General features: G+C 37.2%; 1 protein-coding gene across 5 annotated transcripts in view; it reads right to left on the reverse strand.

Annotated features, from left to right (window-relative positions):
• LOC131245617 (pre-mRNA-processing factor 39-2) overlaps window positions 1-20,864 on the reverse strand; it is a 33,337-nt gene extending 12,473 nt beyond the window's left edge. The window contains exons 1-10 of one of the 5 annotated variants that reach the window (XM_058245194.1): window positions 20,638-20,863; window positions 20,395-20,513; window positions 18,721-18,821; window positions 15,277-15,506; window positions 5,186-5,353; window positions 4,458-4,836; window positions 4,227-4,370; window positions 3,373-3,525; window positions 3,089-3,205; window positions 1,013-1,093 (exon numbers count right to left, since the gene is read on the reverse strand). In XM_058245194.1, the coding sequence (XP_058101177.1) occupies window positions 1,013-1,093; window positions 3,089-3,205; window positions 3,373-3,525; window positions 4,227-4,370; window positions 4,458-4,836; window positions 5,186-5,353; window positions 15,277-15,506; window positions 18,721-18,821; window positions 20,395-20,488 (1,467 nt within the window). In that variant the 5' untranslated portion in view covers window positions 20,489-20,513; window positions 20,638-20,863. Of the gene's footprint in view, window positions 1-1,012; window positions 1,094-3,088; window positions 3,206-3,372; window positions 3,526-4,226; window positions 4,371-4,457; window positions 4,837-5,185; window positions 5,354-15,276; window positions 15,507-18,720; window positions 18,822-20,394; window positions 20,514-20,637 lie in introns of all 5 variants that reach the window. The other 4 variants (XM_058245196.1, XM_058245195.1, XM_058245197.1 and 1 more) reach the window with 4 other exon arrangements.
• Between the last annotated feature and the right edge of the window lie 923 nt (window positions 20,865-21,787).

Genomic DNA, 21,787 nt, shown 5'->3' on the forward strand with positions numbered 1-21,787 from the left:
ATCTTCCTTCCAAATCACATGGAAGTCAACTTCAAATCACATGAAGATGGAAGAAGAAGCAATGAGCTTTTCTTCTTCTTTTTTTCTCTCAAAAAACCTGATGAAGACGATCCACGATCAATGGCCCAATCATGTGATCCATGCGATCCAACAGCATGATCGTCACGTCCCTCGAATCCAACCCACTCCCTAAAGCAGCTCATGTGCATCATCCAAGTGTGTCTTCCAAATGCTCGCACATGCACATGGGGTCTTCAATTTGATCATGGGTACTCGCCTAGCCACAGAGAAATTGGTCTAGCCCACCTCCTCTGATACGTATGCAAAGGTGTACGTGAAGTAATGTCCTCATCACCTCCAGATTTACCTAATCAGTCCTACTTTCAATGTGGAAGATCTTTCCATCTATCATGGGCACCATACTGACGATGGTATCGAAGAACAAACCATCACACTTTCGACCGTTTTACCACCTACAGACACAATCGTTGATGTTCTCAATGACCAAATCGTCTCCACAAGCTAAAGTGGTTACCAAAAGTTTCACGCGTGCACTCGAGCACACGCACACATACATATATTCACACTGTGAAGTGGAAGAACATATTCTATTCACACACAGGCACACTCATAGATACAGTGCATACACATGTCCACAATGCGTAGAAGAACCTAGTCTAAGAAAACACACATGGCACACGTAAACACGGACAAAGCCACACATGAGTGTGCATATACATACATATATTCACAATCTAAGAAAATAAAGGTTTGAAAATACTAATTGTTGTTCTGCAACTGTCACTGACTACATAAAACAAGCTAATAATTATTAAAGAACTAAGGAGTATGAGTTCGTTTGTACTACATTTTTCATCTAGATGGTAACATGGACATAACACTAAAAGCATATTTGTAAGAAAGAAATCAACCATCCCAAATTAAGGGATCCAGTCAAACTACAAGTGTACTTAAAACTCTACAATAAATGGAACAGAAGAGGATATTGTACCTTAAGAAGTAATTTGTTGGGAGGCAAATGTTGAATACCTTTGATCAAGATGTCTCTAGCAGCATCAATGTTACCAGTGGCCTACAAAAATATAAGATGGTAGAAAAAATAATAATAAGATTAAGAATAAAGAACACATCTCATTGATGGGTATAGAGACCAGAGTAACCCTCTTATCTAAAGAAGTAGAAAGTATTTTTGAAACAAATTTGCAGTTCTCATTAGGCATGGCAATGGGTTGGGTTCAGTCCGGTTTGAGGTCCGCCCAAGCTCGACCCATTTAATAAAAAGGTCAAGAAATTTGGCCCTAAGCCAACCTCCTACCCATTACCCGACGACCCGACCCAACCCGCTTAAAATTTCTAGAGCCCAAACCCTACCCAACATGACCCATTTAACTGTAGTCAAATCGAGCTCAACTGACCTGCCCATCCTGACCCATATACTAACTAAAATCTCTCATGTTAGACTTCATGGCTCTTCTTGCAGTTTCATGTGTATGGAGTTCGCTATGACACACTCATGGCCCATCCACGGTGGATCTAACAAACCAATGGTTTGGATTCCTAAACATGGCCAATCCACGATGGATCCAACCATTGTTCAAAGTATCCCCAATATTATCAAAACATCCCCGATATTATCCATAACTCTAGCTTGGCGATACCAATAAAGCTGGTAGTGATACCAATAACAGTGGTAGTCTCAAAAATTTCAGGCATCAACAATGTATCGCTAAGTATCGCCTATGTATCGCTAATATTTTCGACTGTGTAAATTCCATATGTCGCTTGCATCGCCAATATTTTCGACCATGTAAATTCCAGGTGTTGCATGTATCGACAACATTTTGATAATTTCGCCAATGTATCAAAACTGCCAAAATTTTATTTATTAAAAAATTTTATTTCAAATTTTTTTTTTGGGGCCATGGTTGTATGTAGTGCTCAAATTGTCAACAATAATATCAATCATATTGCGATATTATCGTTATCGCAACATGGACAACATTTAGACCACAATCTTCCGTTTCCCATTTCCTTTCTAGTTGTCAAACAATTTCTCGATGAAATATCGTGTGTTGTCAATATTCGGAATTACCAATGGATGTTTGGATGGTTGAATGGATGGTTAGATGGACGTGATTGTTGGACTAGTTTCTTAAGACAACACATGCTTTTAGGCCCCCATTAAATGGAAATTATGTATGCATTATCTTCGCAATTTTTTGATTCCCAAGTATGCAAATATGTGTATTTTAGCATCCCCTGAAGTTTCACTGAAAAATTTCACTGTTTTTCCCATCTTTCCCTGCATTTCCAGTTATCGGCGATGTCGATATTGTTTCCATATCCCCGGCCAGCGAAACTTGTAGAAAAAACCGATACTTCAAACACTAGATCCAACAAACCAATGGTTTGGATTCCTAACCATAGGCCCACTTGAATTCTTAAACATTCATTAGTTTTCTAAATTGTTAATCAAAGAAAACATAATAGACACAAAGACGCCAACATTTGTTGTGGTACAAGTGGCAAGTGAATTGCTAAAATGTTTAAGAGGTCTAGAGGATCAAAACTATAGTAAGCATATTTTTGTTTTGGGTAGTGGATTGGGTTGGGTTAGGTCATTTGGCCCGGCCCATCGATTCAATATATGGTCATTCAGGTCGGGTTGGCTTAAACCAAAACCCAACTCATTAATCTAAATGGGCTGCTTTTTTACCCCGAGCCTAACCTGCAACCCAAATCCAACTTGGCCCGAACCTGGCTTAGAAGTAGGATGGGCCTAAACCCACCACCCCTAGTTCTCACTCTAAAAAGTGAATTGAACCTTTTCATTAATTTGCAGGGTGCCAAGAACTACAAAGCCAAGCCCAATTAATGTGAATTGGGAAGCAAGCACCCGTGACTTTATGGTAACAGTGTTTGTGGACTCCGTAACCATGTCAGATATGAATTTTATGGAAGCGGACTTTGGTAAAAATCCATCTTAACAAAGAGACATTTATTTGAATTAGTAATAGATAACAGTATTCAAAAAGGAAAGCATATCCAAGAAACTAGCATATACTACCGTGTATGTAAATCGAGAAAAATGAGCATAAAGCAGGGATAGAATCCATGGATTCTGTTTCTCTTTTGCCATATCAATTGCTTTCTCATATATTATTGAAGCTGTTTCAACATTTCCCTGGAAACATAGAACTGATGTCAGTACTTTTTCTCTTTTTTTTCTTTTTTTCTTCTTCTTTTTTTTTTTTTTTGTTTTTTTTTTTTTTTTTTTTTTTGTGGGGGGGTTGATATAATGCTGTACTTCATTACTGTATTTGAAAAAGATGTCGAGGGTAAATAAAATACCGAACGTTTTTCCATGTTAGCTTTCCTTGTAACATTCTCGATGAAGTGAGAGGCTAAATCTGGACTGCATGGAAGAAAGGCAGCATGTGCACAGACAGTATCTCCTATTCGCTCCTTAAACCTTGCACAGAAGAGATGGATGCCCGGAACTCTCTAGGCATTCAAGTACCATAAACATCAGCACATGCACAAAGAAAGATCATCAGGATAGCCTGATCCACAAGCAAGAGGTTTGCTAAACCCAAAGGCACCACTCCACATGCAGTGACACATGCCAACCTTGCACGTGTGCAGGAAATCCAAACTAGGCATCAGGTGGCCCCACCCTGTTGATGATCTGCCCAAAATTCAGGATGATCAACTCATTAGGTGAGCTATATATGTATAGAGAACAATGGACAGCGTTTTGGAAAAACGAAATTGCCAATATACATGTGGTATGCCTGATGATTGGACCAACTTGATTTTTTGGGACAGGTCATCTATACCCCACCTGATGCATGGTGTGAGTATCCCAGGCAAACGCATATGCAGTGGTATGTGAAGAAATTCTCTTTGCTCATTGAGTTTGCTTTCACAGTAAAGCTAGTTAAGTGTGTTGGTTTGGTGCAAACACTCATTTACAACATGTGTAAGTGGGATAATAATAAAGACAGCAAGTCAGCCGTCTAAACCACTTTGTAGTCATCCTTCAAGCAGCTGTCTTGTATCAGTTGAAAGAAAATCAAATGCAGAAGGTCCTCTTGTGAACCAAAATATAATTGTCTGATATGAGGTTCATACCATGAATAAAAACAAGACACTAAAATGAAAAATGACCAATGGACATTAATCTTAGTTATGCTAATTGATACCTTTAGAAAAACCTCAGTCGCACGATCAAGGGCTGCATTTGCTATCTCCCGTCCACCCTTAGCTTCCACAAATTCCACATAACGAATCCAGAACTCAGGGTAATTAGCACAAGGAATTAAACCTCTCTCATAAAGCTTTACTGCCTGTCAATAGCATCGAAAATGTTTCAGTTACTAACAGGGAAAACAAAGTCATCCACATTAATAGCACAAAAACAGACCAATGCATACCCAGTCAAAATCTCCTTGCAACTCGACAAAATCAAGATAGTGGTGCCAATTTTCAAGCTGAATGTCATCAAGCAGCTTTATATGGAAATAAGGCCTCCGTATACGACTCTCAAAGCCTTTGATCTTTGCATCCATACCACTCGCTCTTCGATAGAAGTGTTCACCAGCAGATAAAAATTTCTTCAATGTGTCTGGCCTAGGCAGGCCAGCTGGTGGGTCGAGAAGGTCCTCAATCATAATTGAGATTTCCTTTTCGTCATAAGCCTTTATGTCAGTAATTTCAACATCAGATAGACATTCTGATTCTGATTCTGCTTCTGTGGTACCTTTATCCTGACATTTTACATCTTCCTCCCAAATGGCAGCCAACTTCTTAAAACTGAAGTATTTGAGGGATAAAAATGAAATGTTGGTATGTATGTTCTTTGCAATCACATTCTAAGTGGGTCATAGATGTTGATAAAGATCAACATACACAGAATGATAAAAAGGATTGGAAGAATAACCACAAAATACATCTAATAGTAATTGAAAAGATTAGTGTGTGTTACAGTCACATGAATAACCTACACATGCATGCAGTGGAAGAGCAAACAAGAGCAACAAGGAAACTGATCCACCACAAAAAGGAACAAGCCAATATTTTCCAATTTTCTTGAACAATCCCAAGGTAAGATCTGAGACATGCCACATACCAGAAAACAAAAGAAAAGAAAGGTGAGATATACCTTCCATAATAGCTGTTTAATTTTTTTGTAGGAAACCTCAGAGTTCTGATGTAAATATGAGCTAGGTGACTCCATTGCTTCTGAGAGTACTCAAATTCAATATATTTATCCCACAGAAGATGGCACAAGTAATCCTTTCCAACAAAAGATATCCCTCTCTCGAATAACCTGTCAGGTAATTAAAAATTCAAGATAAAATCCCCCATTGAGGCATTGACACACGAAGGTTCAAATTCAATACACAGAATCAGATAAGTCAAATATTGGCTTAAGTGCATCCATTTCAACCAACTATTTAGAATTTTACACATCATATCAAGTGTCAAAACATGCAGAAAATCTTTGTTACCCAGATTTTTTTCATGCAGTGTGTGCTTATTAATTGATGAATTTAATATACCAACAAGGAAGGTGGCTAAAAGGGACGTGAGGCAGGCCCAAACCCTTATGATCATATCTACTCATATATCCATGTATCCACTTACATCAATGAGTGGATTTTATACCATTGGATTGCCATGGTGCTTGCGTGATTTTATCCATGTATCCAGTTACATCAATGATTGTTGTTTCAACAATATTCAGGTGATGGTTGAGGAGGTTATTAGTAGAACCACCTTGTTTTTAGATTCTTGGGTGTGAGTGCATCTTGGGGTTGTATTCTTTTCTCATCTTTTGCTGATCTTGTTTAATAAAAGTTTCGTTACCTCTCCAAAAAATAAAAAATAAAAATGCCATGGTGCTTGCTAAGGTTTAAGTTGACTGGATGGGATAAAGATAAGGACTTGACTGGACAAAGACAAATACATGGTAAATACCAAACAATGGATAGCTTACTTGGCTTGATGTGATTTAAGAATTCAATATTTCTTCTTTTTTTTCAAATTATTAACATATATGTCTGTATCTTTTCTTAACAGCAAATGACACAATTATTAATTTATGACAGCAACAAAGATTTGGGCCAAAGCCATTTGACCTCCAATTGAATTCATCTTCAAATAATTTCTACATAATAAGAGTGCATTGATGGAGACCAATGCTTGTGCAAACCTTCATTAGTGCCAGCCAATGTATAGATAGGTGAATGCTTGTGCAAATGTGTCGGTGCACACATTCATGTGTACATCTTTATCTACCCACCATCATCATCACCACCTTAGCCTCTCTCCCAAAAATTTGGAGTTGGCTTCTAAATATTAGATTGGCAAAAGTTTGACAATCAGATGCCCACCAGACACATCAACCTTCTTCCCTTACCTGGCCTCTTGGGACCAGCTATGGCAGAAGCTCAAATTGACATCAATCACATGCTAGCAGTCCCCCAGTATTGATCCCCTGACCAACTATTACAGGCAGGGCCCAAAGGGAAAGAAAGTAAAACTAGGGTCATGGATGATGTAGTATGAAGCAAAAATTATGCCCAAAAAATCAAAGGATTCGAGCAGCACTGCATGTACAAGATCTGTTGGTCACTTCCCGATTCTCCAACTCAATGACCTTCATGCAGGAAACAAAGGAAGAGGACATATGCAATAAGACGATGGATACAGTGGAATTAGTCACATCAGCCAATATTTTCCGCATCGCAGGTGGAATATATGAAACATAGGGTTATTACAAAAAATACAATGTTTCGGCGATATTGTCCATATTTGGGAATTGAATTTAACGTGATATATCAGCACTGGTCTTAAATACCTAGTACTGACCGATACTTGCAATAATTAAAATCATGAACCAAGCGCACATTCAGATTGGAACTCAAATGTGAGGATAGTTTAAATTTATTTATTTTTCAATAGATTAGCAAGAAAACAAGTGTGTGTGTATATATATATATATATATATATGCATTAGTTTCATGCACTGACATGGAAATCCAAATTTCTTCCGCTTTCACACGTTAAAATCAAAATGTAAATGTTGAGAAAATCTACGTTGATGAATGTAGCCTGATCTACAAATGGCTACTCTTTCATTTTTTGAAGAAAAAAAACTTATTTTTTAAAGATTAAAATTAAATTAAAAATACATTATTTATAATAGAGACATGTAGTGGGCCACCACTTGCATATTTCTTGTATTTTATGACCCTTGAATGATTTGAACTCATTTTGGATATAATTGCATCACTTATGGCCCATAGCGCATAATTTTGTCCCCCTAAACAATTGAAAACTGTTATGCATAATTTTTTAATGTTTTCAGTTCTAAGCGTGTAATCATGTGTCTTTTAACATCTCCAGAAGTTCCACTAAAAAATTCCACTATTTTCCCATGGTTTCCCCAATGTTTCCCTCATGTTGTGATACATACAATATTTCCCTATGTTTTCCATGACATTTTCATATCCCAAGGGTGTGATACCGATACTTCCAATACGGAGTGGAATCACTCCACTAGTTTAAGGAACATCCCATTCCTTGAACAACAACTCATTGTAGGTTCTGAGAAAAGTCTTTATTCATTTTTTATTTTTTTTTTAAAAAATCAAAATATCCATATTAACATTCGTAACCCCCCTTAGGTATAATTTATAACCACCGAAACAACTCTAAACCAATGTTACATAAAACGCGAAACCGTTGCGTTTTAAGTTCCGGATCAAGCATTCCGGATCGTGGATCATTTGCAATCCAAATTGTTGTTTTCAGCGACCCAAATTAGTGCTCTTTATTCTAACTATTGACTGAGTTAATGCAAATTTTTACTCACACCGTAGATATTTATATTTTTTTTAAGGATAATGAAATTTTATTCAAGGCTTGAAGGCAAAAGCCAAAGAGAGAAACCAAGGTGTGCAATATCAGTTACGTATCGGCCCTAACGACCAATACATAATGGTAACAACCTATACCGTTACGTGACACGGGAGTCGAAACGGTGACCCCCCATTTTTTGGATCAAATCGGCCGTTAATGACCGTTACTACCCCGTAACGGTCAGGGAGTAACGGTCCTAAAACGGTTAGTTTTCTAGCCTTTTTAAGTTGCGATTTTTCTCATTTTTTGACACTTTTGTCTTCCAAATTCATTCCTAAATTATTCTACTACAAATTTTGACCATTCTTAAATTCAATTTGAGGATCAAAACAACTTATTGCAAAGATTTGGGTGAATCGATTCTCCGTGGCCATTTTCCAAAAATTAAAATTAAAATTAAAAATTAAAAATTAAGTATTTATACCTTCTTCTTTTTTAATCTTTGTTGTTATGGTTGAATATGATGTGCTATTCAAATTAGAACATATCGATGTGTATTTTAAAGATTATGCAACTGATTTTCTTTTCTTCTTTTTTTTTTTTGCATTTTTTTTTATTTTTGGCCAATTTTTAAAAATTAGGAAAAATCATTTTTTTCAATCTTTTTCTGTTTTAGTGGTTGAATATGATGTGTTAATCATAGTAAAACATATCAATGTTCATTTTACAAATTATACAACTGATTTTCTTTTCTTTTCTTTTTTTTTACTATTTTCAGTCAATTTTTAGAAATTAGGAAAAATCATTTTTTCAATCTTTTTCTGTTTTAATGATTGAATATGATGTATTAATCATAGTAAAACATATCAATGTGCATTTTACAGATTATGCAACTTATTTTCTTTTCTTTTTTTTCGGCCAATTGTTAAAAATTAAGAAAAATCATTTTTTCCAATCTTTTTCTATTTTAATGGTTGAATATAAATGTGTCTTTTACAAAGTATACAACTGATTTTCTTTTTTTTTCTATTTTGCTTATTTTCAAACTATTTTTGGTTGATTTTTAGAAATTAAGAAAAATAATTTTTTTTTCAATCTTTTTCTGTTTTAATGGTTGAATATGATGTGTTAACCATAGTCGAACATATAAATATTGTTTTTACAAATAATGCAATTTATTTTCTATTTTTTTAGTAATTATTTTGTATTTTCAGCCGACTATTAAAAAAAAAGAAAAAATTTAAAAAAAAAAAAATCAATCTTTTTCTATTTTAATGGTTGAATATAATGTGTTATTCGTAATAAGACAGATTAATGTGCTTTTTACATATTATGCAATTGATTTTCTATTTTTCTTATATTTTTTTGTATTTTTGGACTATTTTCAACTGATTTTTAAATTTTTAGAATAAACATTTTTTTTTCAATCTTTTCTTGTTTTAATGGTTGAATATGACATGTTAATCATAGTAGAACATATAAATGTTCTTTAATGATTTAATAAGATGTGGTATTAATATAAGATCACATGATGTGCTTAAATGTCATATACTCATATTGTAATTATTGATTCAATTTTTTATTTTTTTTATTTTTTTTTTATTTTCATATCAGTGACTTTATGTCTATATTTTCTTATTTTGGGCAGGTTTTGGAGCTTCGTAGGGTTAGTACTTACTTTCTTCTTTACTGTTAGATTTAGAAGTTAGAACATTATTTCATTAATCTATTTACATCTAGTTATACGTTTCGAGATTTAATTAATTCATTCTCTTATAAAAATTGTATTTAGACTTAGAGAATCGAGTAGACTCTCACATAGGCCATATCTAGCTACGAAAATGCATGACCAACAAGTGATGATATTGGATGGCAACATTGTCAGAGGGTGGGTGGTGGTAGGCACCAAATGAAGTGTAAATATTGTGATATACTATAACTAGTAGAATTATGCGACTTAAGCAGCATTTGGCACATCGAAAGGGTCAAGTTGCCGGATGTACTAGAGTGCCAAAAGAGAATGATTTTGATGCAAGCCGGTTTGGATGAGTTGAAGGGGAAACAAGTTGTTGTGCAAAAGAAGAAAGATGCGATTTTGTAAGCGGACCGACATGAGGTGTTTGATCCTGAATATACAGGCATTCATGATGAAGAGATCATTGATTCTGACGAAGATTCGGATCAAGAAGTAACTATAGCTCAGAGAGAGTGTGTGCCTTACTCGTGAAGAAAAAGAATGTCGGTGCATGTTTAGCGCAAAGTCTATACATGATACAAGAGTGGGAGCGCGGCTAGCGGTCCGACTGCATCTGCAAGTAGGGGTAGGTTAGGTGGATTACAACGTATGTTTGGTAGCCGACGGGAGACATCTTCACGGCATGCCCTTGTGGATGTGAATGTGGAAGAAAATAAGCCAATGAGACCCTCTATTGATCTGATCATGTTTAGGAAAGAATCAACTAAACAAAAGAAGATAAAACAAATGTAGAGTAAAACTTTTATTGAGAAGCTAGGTAGGGCAGCAGCAAAGTTATTTATACACGCCAACATACCCCCTAATGCAGCCAATTCTCCATATTGGCAGGTGGTAATTGATGCAGCAACAAAAGCAAGAGAAGAAATTAAAATTCCCACGGCTAGGGAGATTAGGAGGAAATGGACAAATGTAGAGTATATAAATGTGAAAGCATATGCAACCACCTTTAAACCCATATGGCAAGCCAGAGGATGCACGATCATATGCAATGTTTAGACTAGCCCAACCAGACGCAACATGACTTTATGGTGTACTGCCACTTAGGAACGGTGTACCATAAGTCAATTGATGCATCGGATGAAACAAAAAATATTAATTACATTTTTTCCCTAATAAATAAAATGGTGGATGAGATTGGAGAGAACAATGTGGTGCAGATTGTGACAAATAACAAAGCAACATCTAAGGTTGTTAAGTAAATGGTCGATGCGGGGGCCGTAATGGCCATTACAGCCTGTATCATAACAGTAATGATGGTGGCCGTTACAACCACCATTACCATTTTGGAACACCTTGGCTGTAAGACAAAAGTTGATGATAAAGAGAGCACATATATTTTGGTCACCTTATATTGCCCACTACATTGATCTTATATTGGAAGATACTAGGAAGAAGAAGAGTGTTAAGGAAATAGTCGAAAGGGCAAGAGAAGTGACGACATTTATTTACAACCATAATCAAATAGTTGCAATAATGAGGAGGTTTACGAAGCAAAAAGAGTTGTTCAACTAAATTTACAACTAACTTTATAGTGTTGGAGAGTGTACCAGTATAGGGGAGAGTTGGGTGAGATATTCACTTCTCGAAATTGGCTAAACACAAAACATGAAAAAAAGACATTAAGCACATCGATTGAGGTTATGAAAACCATAAGGAGCAAAAAATATTGGAAGAAGGTCCAGAAGATCCTAAAGGTGATGGAGCCACTAATGAGGGTACTCCGTCGTGTTGAAATTGATGAACACCTACCATGGGCTTCCTCTACAATGTCATGGATAAGGCGAAGCTGGCAATTCAATGTGATACTTAAAACTGGGAGGTCCACGGAGATGATCGAGAAGAGATAGACAAGACAGCTCCATCACGAACTTCATGCAACAGGTTACTATCTAAATTCTGGATACAGATATGCCAAATCATTTGTTGCAGATGATGAGATTCGTGTCGGGCTAAAGAATGTGATAAAGAGATTAGAACCTGACTTAAAAATGTAAATAAGAGCGTTGAATGAATTAGATACATTTGGAAATTGCCCAGGTAGCTTTCGAGATTCTCTTACACAACATGCAGTATCTAGGTTGCAACCTACCGAATGGTGGATGAATTTCGAAGAGAGTGCGAAGGCTTTACAAAATTTTGTAGTAAAAGTTTTGAGCCAGACAATATCTTCATCTAGCTGCGAAAGGAACTGGAGTTATTTTACACTTATTCATTCGAAGAATAGGAATAAATTGCAGACTATGACATTGGATAGACTTCTCCTCATGCGTTACAATATGAGGCTACGAATGCGGCGACATCATAAGAGCATTACTGTAACTACCGATCACATGGACTACTGTCCAATAAACTTGGACAATATTTATGATAAGGACAACCCACTTCTACCTTAGTTAGAAGTAAGGCAAAAATATATAAAAGAGAATACTGAAGATTTGGAAGTGAATGACCTAATAATATGCACAACGCAACAAGAGAGTCGTGCAACTGTGTTGGACCCAGAAAGAGAGGTGGATTTCATGCAAAGTCCGGCTCAACGGAAGAGTACGAGCAGTATTAGCAACAAGACCGTGACAAATGATTATGGTAGTGGGGGTGATGATGCACTTGATGTTGGTCCCACTTCTAGTGTTGCTCGACACACCGGCATACAGTCATCTGCAAATCGCAAAGCCGATGAGCATCAACGGGGTATGCGAGGTCAGACTTACGAGTCTATTGAGTCACGATATAGACAGCGGGAGGAGGCTTGCTCCAGTGGTACACCAGGAGGTCCGGAACATCAGCAAGCTTATGGTCCCAGGCATTATGGATATTCTTACGACCAATGGGATTATATAGAGCCTATTCTGTCACATTCACATTGGAGTAGTCCTCCTAATCCACATGCTTCATATGATTATAGACATCCAAATCCAAAACCAAGTTATTCATCACGAGCACATTCCCAATCTCAAGATTCTTAACAGCTCGAGTGTGGGCACTAGTACAGCTATTCAATAGGCATTGGTGGATATCTTTACTCGGGGTTGAAGTCGTTGCCTAGTCAGGATCAATTATCCTCTGGTTTTGTTGACCTGATCTTTCCCTCTGGCATGAGATATTATGGATATGCAACACCTACTCCACAACTGCAGCCTGATGATAACGAGGACGTGAAGGTTGAACAACCACAACAAAGCATATTTTTATTTTGTTGGTGACTTGAGAGTTTTATTAAGTATATTTTTTTTTAAATTACTTACATTTAAGGTAATTATTTCTATACCCATTACCCATTCATTCAGCAAACAAGCACACACTCGGCACTACCAAACTTGTGCTTAAGATAACTCTCCTGACAACCAATCAAGTTACATGGGAGTAAATTAGACATTACTATTTAATTTTTTATCTTGAGGATGACAGGACAGGAATCACAACAGAGGAAAAGTCTCTAGCATATTCAAGTCTTCAAATAGAATAAAGTAAACATTGTAATTTATGCAAGTCCTCAGGTATGTAATATTGTAATGTAGAATAAATTATAGAAAATCATAGCAAACACCTACACATGTGAGATATTTTGATATTAAATTTATTCTAATATATCTATCATTGGTATTAGATAGTTAGAAAATTAAATCTATGAGTTTTGTATTCAATTCTAGGCTATCGGGTTCATAAATTCACCAGACAGCCCGATACAACTTTCTTACTAAAGAGTGGACTGTTACACCACCATAAACATGTTCAAAATTATAAATGAATGCATATTTGGAATATTTAGAATTTTCTGGAATTAATGGATATTTTTTCGGTCTCTTTTTTTTTTACAAAAAAAAAAAAGACCATTACAGGGGGTCTATCAGCCATAACCGCTGATATGGCCTGTAACGATAACAGTAATGGTGGACACCGTTACGCCCACCATTACTGCAACGGTACACCTTGAGGGAAACCAAAAGGAAAGCTATCATGACAGTTGCTTCAAAAGAGAGGCCACTCAAAAACTAAGGCCGAAATATTAGATATAACTGCTTCAATTAGAGAAGCAACATTTCTAAAGCAATGTCTGTTCCTTTCGACTCAAACAGCCTGCACACTGCCAGAAGGGAAATGTGTCAGCAACTTGATACCCAAACCTCCTCTATTCCCATAAGAGATCCTTGATGTTATATGGCATTATCCACAACAGATTGAAGGAAGAAAGAACAAACGACCATAACTTGGACGTGAATGAGCAGGCAATGAAACGATGATCGACTGTTTTCTCAGCTTGATGACAAAGAAAGCATCTATTGGGAATGATGAGAGATCGCCCTTGTAAGTTTTCTCTCGTTAAGACTCTCTTCTTCCCCACTAACCATGTAAAGGCCGCTACCTTAAGGGGTATAGCATAGGACCAAAAATGAAAAGTGTGTCCTCCACCTCCTCCTGCTACAAGAGGGCGAAGCAGATTATAAAAGGAGCTCACTCAAAACCTCCCTAAACTATGACCGCTCCAAACCATTTCGTCTTCACCACCAGGAAGAGATGGGGCGGAGTTTGTCCAGAAGAGCAGGGAATTATGCCATTTCCTGATCTGAAAGACCTCTTCTGCAAGGACTTCAACAAATAGAGGAGTCTATAACCAAAAAGCAATCCACCACTCTAACGGCTAAAGAGGGAGCATGATGAGCTAAATTAGGAAAGGCCTGAGATAGAGGAATCTCCTCACACCAAACATCCTCCCAAAACTTGACTCTAGTGACCTAGTCCCATCACCAATGGAGAAGGAGATACCTTTCTTTAATTCATTCTTGATCGACATGATCAACTTTCAAGTGTTATAAGCCCTATATATGGAGTTCCTAACCTCGAGTGCTATACTTGGAAGCAATAGTTTCTCTCCAAAGTTTTCCTTCCTTCGTTGCAAAGCGCCATAGCCACTTCCCAAGAAGGGGCCCTATTCATGCTACAAAGGTCCCTCAAGCCTGCCTCTCCCTCATTAATCAGCTTTCAAACTTCCTGCCAACGCAATAGATGAAATTTATTACCATCTTTCGAGCCCTTCCATAAAAAGTTTCTCCTTAGCTTGTTTAATCTCTTCCAGACCGAGGACGGGCACTTGAAGAGAGACATGAAGTAAAGCAGCATGTTTGAGAATTTATTTAGTTGTATTTATAACACACACTATGCAAGGTCTATATCAATAACATTCATCATTTCATATATAAATTGCAATATGAGTTCATACAAAAAACCATATTACATAGCAGTGGATGTATTGGAATGGTGCACATGATCCTACCCTTAAGTGCACCATGTATTGGAGGAAGTAGCATACCACATACTCATTCCCGTACCACATACCAAAGTGACCAACGATTCAAGTAACATCGCTATAAACCCAACTTTCAAAGTCTAAAACACCGCCAACTAAATTTACTATCTATCATGTGAGGACTTTTTTAAAATCTAATATACCCCAAAAATGGTATTAGATTGGAGTAAAACTTTCTTACCATAAAACGCTTTCCAGAAAAAATAAATAAATAAATCCAACTATGACCGTTCGTGTTGATCATATGCATACTAGTTGTCCCCTACTGGAATGCCAACTACTCATTTCATGTAAGTTATAACAAAATTCTTAGTATCTAATTTACCTTCGGACATCTACTGGATCTTCAAATGACAACATACCAAAGCTACAATAGTTGACCCAGAGACCAACAGAATAAGCTGCCAATTGAAGTGCTCGCTCATAAACTTCGACAACCTTGTCAATAGTGCACAAGCGTACCATGTGATCTGCATACTTCTTCCAGTAACCATAGCATAAAGGAAACTCTGACAAGAAAGAGTCGTACACTTGGCAGATCCTCTGTATATCATTCTGCAATAATTACAAAAAAAAAAATTTGCCTGGTCCATCATGCAGATAATTAGCATAATAGAAACTTGGAATGAACATGGTATCTAGAATCAAAATATCAGTATTAAGATACTAGGGGATAGTAAATGCTCTTGCAAGAACGACAAAATCATGTGACTTAACAGAAAAGCGCCAGTTTTTGCTCCCTTAGAAAGTCCCAATAGGTACATTCTTCATGGAAAAACTTTAACTAAGCATAGGACTTCTTGAAGGCATGTCAAATGACTCAAATTAGTGATAGAAAACTAACAGGTAATAACTGGCATGTGAACAAAGTTCCAACAAGAAAATATAAATGTGGTGCAAATTGCTTTTTTGTTCATTCCTAGTACCATACAACCAGCAACAGTGCGCAAAATATATGATACCTACATACTTCAAAATAGGTAACAATATCCGTATCATATCATGTCAAACACTTCAATTTTATAGGTAAAATCCATACACATGCCATATCCACTGTGTCCATGCTGTATCTAGGTATCTTAGCACAAAATGTGAACCATGTGGAACGAGATGTCTGACAACCCAATAAAAAAGCTTCATTAGGAATGATATGGTTATGAAATAGGCACTATAAGATTACTCTTGGAGTTTACCTTTTAGGGCGCCTTTGGATTTTAGGATTCAGCAGTACCAGTAATGTGTGATGATGGCTTTTTCAGATGGTTGGGAAAAGCTGCCTGTAAATATCAATTTTCCATGCCGACTTTCACTGCAGCCATGGTCAGACATATCTCCTCTTAAACCATGAGAATCCTTGAGAGGATTCAGGCACCTTTCTCATTATGTCGAGATGACCATTCAGCTTCCCATTTACATCGCTGCCCTATGACACTTCACGTATTCCACCTACAAACCCCTCCCACCGATGCTTCTCTCCCTGAAATAATCAGACCTCTCCTCCCATTCAATCCATCTGCAATTCTAGCAACTACATGTATGATGCAGGGACATCTGATGACCTAACCTTAGATGCGTGTATAATCAGGTTAAAGAATATTCAAATAAATACACCAATTAACTAACTGTTTCCAATCAAAGGCATTAGGTAAATCTCAACACAAAGATGAGATTATTCCGTCAAGATCATGCCCCTTTAGCATAAGATCACGTAAACAGTAAAAAGGGAGGACTTAGGATATGAGGAGATCCCAGATCTAGCATTAGTCAGTCTACGGTCAAGTTTGGATCTGATCCTACTGACTAATCATCCCTCCTTTCCGTTCAAACTAAAAAGAGGGTATCTAGAGAGGAACGGATGGGGTGAAGAATGAGGAGTTCGAGATGAAGAAAGTACGGGTCCTTTTGTTGTCAAAAGAAAATAAAGAAAATGATTCTTACCTTTTCTTGCACCTCGAAGATCTACAAAGAAGGAAACCTGAAATCAGGGTGGAATCCTCAACACCCAAGGGTCAATCCTGAAACCATAATCTCTTGAATAAAAAGGAAAAAAAAAAATGAATTTCTATTCATTCAATAATAATGAAAATAGGGTTTCTCAGAACGTATATATAAGCTATGGAAAAAGTAAAAGCGCACAAAAGCCCCTGAAAACAAGAAAATAACAAAAAAAAAAGACGAAAAGTAAAGAAAGTACAATAAAGCCCCTGAAATAAGGAAAATAACAAAAAAAATACGTAAAACTAAAACACCCATGTGATAGCGTGTGAAATCCGACCCATGGATCTATGGTCAGGGTGCGATCATGCCACTCCTGCACTCATAGCGCGTCAGAAAATGGGTCCGATGGACCCAACGTCCATCCACATCAACTCCTCTGCTCCAGTACTCTATCGGTGATGCCTCCTCCTCTGGTACACTCTAAATGGTGCACCACTGATGTCCGCATCAATGTACTTCAAGCATCACTAGCAGAGCACCACATTTTTTAGACTTTCCAACATTTTAATGCCACCATTCACTTGATGAGACTGCTAATACAGTACCAAATGCAAACATTGGAAAACTTGGTCAAATGGGAGGTTTTCACCAGACACGTAATGCAATTTGTAATGATAGCGCTTTTTCCTTTGCATTGCCATGGAATCCTCAAATCCAAACACACCCTTAAAGAAAAAGGCTGGTTTTGGTATCCTCAATTAAGGGAATGTTGCAGTCCACAATGCAAGCCAGTATAATATTAACCACTAATCAAGCTAGAAAATCACAAGTTATTGTGAAGAAACACGGGTGAATCAGATCTCTTGCAATACTATACCTATCCAGAATCTACCAAAATCTTTATGACCAAAGAAATCCAACGACAATTCCAGAAATTAAATCTAACAAGATCACTTGCAGATGAACGATGTCAACCAGCATATTGACATCGATGAGATGAATGATAGAAATCAAGAAGGATAAGCAACATTTGGCCAATGAATTTCTTCCACCATACTCATCTCTCTTGGTTTTATCAGCATAAGTAGAGCAACATCGCTAAAATTTAGTTTCACTACAGAAGCTAAGGTCCAGATCATTTTCAAGAAAATCATTCTTTTCCCACAAAGCAGACAAAGAACCATTCAGTAAATGTATATCCCATGTCTACCATTTAGAGCTAAAATATCCCTCCCCATTCAGGATTTTTTTTCTGAACTTTTCATATTTTCGCAGCATTACTGATTTTTTTTTAATCAGCTCCTCATTCAGCTCAGCCAGTTTTTGTAATGACTCAACCAGGTTGATTTCAAGGCAAATCTCCAAGCAGATGGAACTTTTTCAGGCAACTGGTTTAGACCTACTAGACTGTACCAAGAGGCTGCAAAACCACCTTGGACTAGGCAGTTATTCAATGAAAACGCATCAGGGATGTATGTTTCTATATGCGCAGATACAGGTTACCACCAGGGATACCATTCCAGAAGGAATCCATATTATAGGCAGTTATTCAAAGGGAATCCATATTAACAAAGTTAATTTGGGACTCATAATCAATAAGAATGAATTGGTGAAATGGCATTAGCTTCTTATGTCAAATAAAAATAAACATACATACAAAGAGCAAGAAAAATGCAAAAATCAGAAAGTAAGTTGTCCAAGAAACAAATGTTCAATCATCATATCACCCTGTTGATAGAACATAAACATGATGGATGTGGAGAAAGATATTGAGCAAGCCACAAATGTGAACTTGAAGGAATAAAAGGCAATGGTAGAAAACATCACTTACAGGTGTTGTTTTCTCAACTTCTGTTATAAGTGATGTCCAAGCACCAAAGTCCCCTGGGTTTTCTGCAACCAATGCACGAAATTTCGCCTCAGCAAAAACAGCTGCAGAGGATGGGGAAAAAACTATTGTATATGAGTTAGTTTGGATTGCAAGGTGTTGCCCACACTTCATGAACTATGAAATCAAGTTTAGGAGAGTGAAACATCGAATGTATGATACACAAACAAGTTTTCTAAGAGTCTTAGAAGAAGTAGCAGAGGCTGTGAAACTATAGTCTATAATGTCCAGCTGCTACTGAGTTGTGATTTTGAAAAGTGGTTATGTTAAGGCCATTATGTAACCATATCAGTCACCCCCATTACGCAATAAGAGGATCAAACAGTCTGTTGTGGGGGAAAAAAGAAGAAGAAGAAGAAGAAAACGGCCCATATGGGCACTATTACGGGGCCCATAATATTATTAGAGAAATGATCACATAGAACCATAGGAAGCTAAACTTATCATGCTACAGCAGGCATTTGTGCCAACTGCCGACCTATCATGATGATCACCTGGTTCAAAAATCAGGCTGGTTGACTCATCAGGTAAGCCACACCCATACATTGGATCAGATCTCAGTCGTCCATTGACTGTACTAATGTGGTCCACCTGATGAGCGAATCAGCAGGATTTTGCACCAGGTGAGCTTCATGATAGAGCCCACTTTTTTGACAACTAGGATGGCCTACATATCTGGCACTATAAGAAAATTGGTGTATCCTAGTAAGCTTAGCATGCTATGGTTGTATGTGGTTATTCCTTATATGATCATTCACATGTTAATGCAAACCCCAAAAGGGGAAGCAAATAGATCAAAGATAAGAAGAAAAAGATTATGGTAAAGGACCCAACAATCCTATAGCCAGAACCCAAACCACCCCCCCCCCCCCCCCCCCAGTTCAAACGACTTGGTCCTTACACAAGAAAGTACTTAAATAAGAAAAATCTATGATTACTTGTTGCCTAAAATAAAGATATCAAAGAAAAAGAAAATTTCCTAATTGATCAAGCATGCATGAGATGTGGACCTTTTCTTCAAATCTTGATCAATCGGCATGTGTGGCCATTTGGTTGCATCACATGTAAAACACTATATCATCATTTTTTCTCTAGTTGAATGTGGGCAGTTGCTGCATCTCTCTTCTTAAACCTCAATTTTCGTACTGCAAATTGATCGTATGTGATTGCCCAATCGAGCATATTTTTGGGGCATGCCCCATCAACGGTGGGGCTTAACTGACCAATGCTATAGATCACTGAACGACAGCCCCACTAGTACAAACTACACATTGAAAACCCCAAGGATACTATGCTATCCTCAGGCCGAGGATCATATGATTCCTCTTCAGTTGGATTATCCGGTTCCGTTTTCATTCTAACCCAATGCAGGAGACATTTGAGAATTGAGGGATTATACAATGCTCGGCCGAAATTATTATACACTACCGTTTGGACTTTGAGTTTGTACATGTGAGTGGCCCATGGTTCAGTGATCCAGACAGTTGATATAATGATCCCCGCTGCACAGGAAACCTCCACAATGAGAAGGTCCCAATTCTTCAATAGATAGCCTAAAAGCTACACTTCAAAAAAAAAAAAAATACAGTGACGGTTCACATTCAACTAAAAACTAACCAAATATTCTACAGCTAGGATCATCCAAGCAAAGGTGTCTTTGGGTGCATGAGCCGTTCAAAGTGAGGCCGATCATGTTAACGGTTCGAATCATTAAACCATAGCTCCAGCTGTAGAAGCTGAAAAACCCAAGAGTATTGCACAAAATCAAGACCCGAGCTTGTATAATGTCTCTTGGGAATTAGGTTTCGATTGCGATTTGCGTGAAAAGGAATAAAATAGAAAAGAAGAAACAGTAGTAACCTTGATGGGGCTGAAGTTCTGATTGCTTTCTTGCGACCATTTTTTTGAAGTCTCTAGTTTCAACTGAGAGGAGATGGAGGGTTTAAAATACTTGAGAAAGAGGGAAGATTTTCGCGGCAATAACCTATCTCTCAATTCCTGCGTCTGCATTGGATTTGGGTTTGATGAATTCGGATATAGTATGAATTTCGAAAGGGATTTTTACCGGAACATTCCTCAAGGAATTGGATTTTACCTCATAGTGCCTTTGAAGGGGAGAATCTATATTTCCCCCTTCTTTGGTTTTTTTTTACAACGAGGTTGGAAAAATGGTATGTATCTCACGTCCAACTGATGCACACCAGCATTATAATCGGAGGAACTGAAAATAGGGTGCATCCGATAGATACAGCAAGTCAATTTATTAAAAAATAACTTACACCATTCAAAATATTTCAATTCAAGCGTAGCCCAGCTGATGATATGATTGACCTTATGTTTTCTTAGTGTTACGACCTCTGGTGCATGCGTTTGGTGGTGTTTGCTGTATAGTATTAGATGGGACAAGGTGGGATGGAATTGCACCTGGTCCCATGCAAATTCCATCCACCATTTGGGAGGATGGGAAGGGTTTGAATTAAGTAGGTAGGCATTACCTTGGATCCCTTGCAGGTTTTTGGTGGAATTTGAAATCCATTACATATAAGGGCCCCATATTGATGCATGTGTTTTATCCATACTGGCCATTCATATATGCCCTTTACACGTGACATTCTGCTTACATACGTGTATAAGTGACCAATATTCACTGTGAATTTGGTTTGTTAATAACAATTTTATGGTCCACCAAAGGAGATTTTGCTTTATCCGGTGCTTTTTCCATGGCAAGAATTTTATCTCAAACATGAGAATTAGATGGCCAAAATACCTTGATATCTCCGGACATGCAATCATTGTGCAATAATGATATTAATCTCATTTAATATAATTCCATACTATTTAATCCTGCAAACCAAAAGGGTAACATGTTGGATATTATACACATACCACATGGGCCCAGGAGTCTTAAGCTTCACTACATTTAAAAAATAATAAATAAATGCACTTTGTAATTTCATACCTTAAAAAGCACCTTCGCATAATCTCTAATAATCAAAGCATTATTTAGTAA

This window comes from Magnolia sinica, chromosome 5 (genome assembly GCF_029962835.1).
Source record: "Magnolia sinica isolate HGM2019 chromosome 5, MsV1, whole genome shotgun sequence".
NCBI classification, from domain to species: domain Eukaryota; kingdom Viridiplantae; phylum Streptophyta; class Magnoliopsida; order Magnoliales; family Magnoliaceae; genus Magnolia; species Magnolia sinica.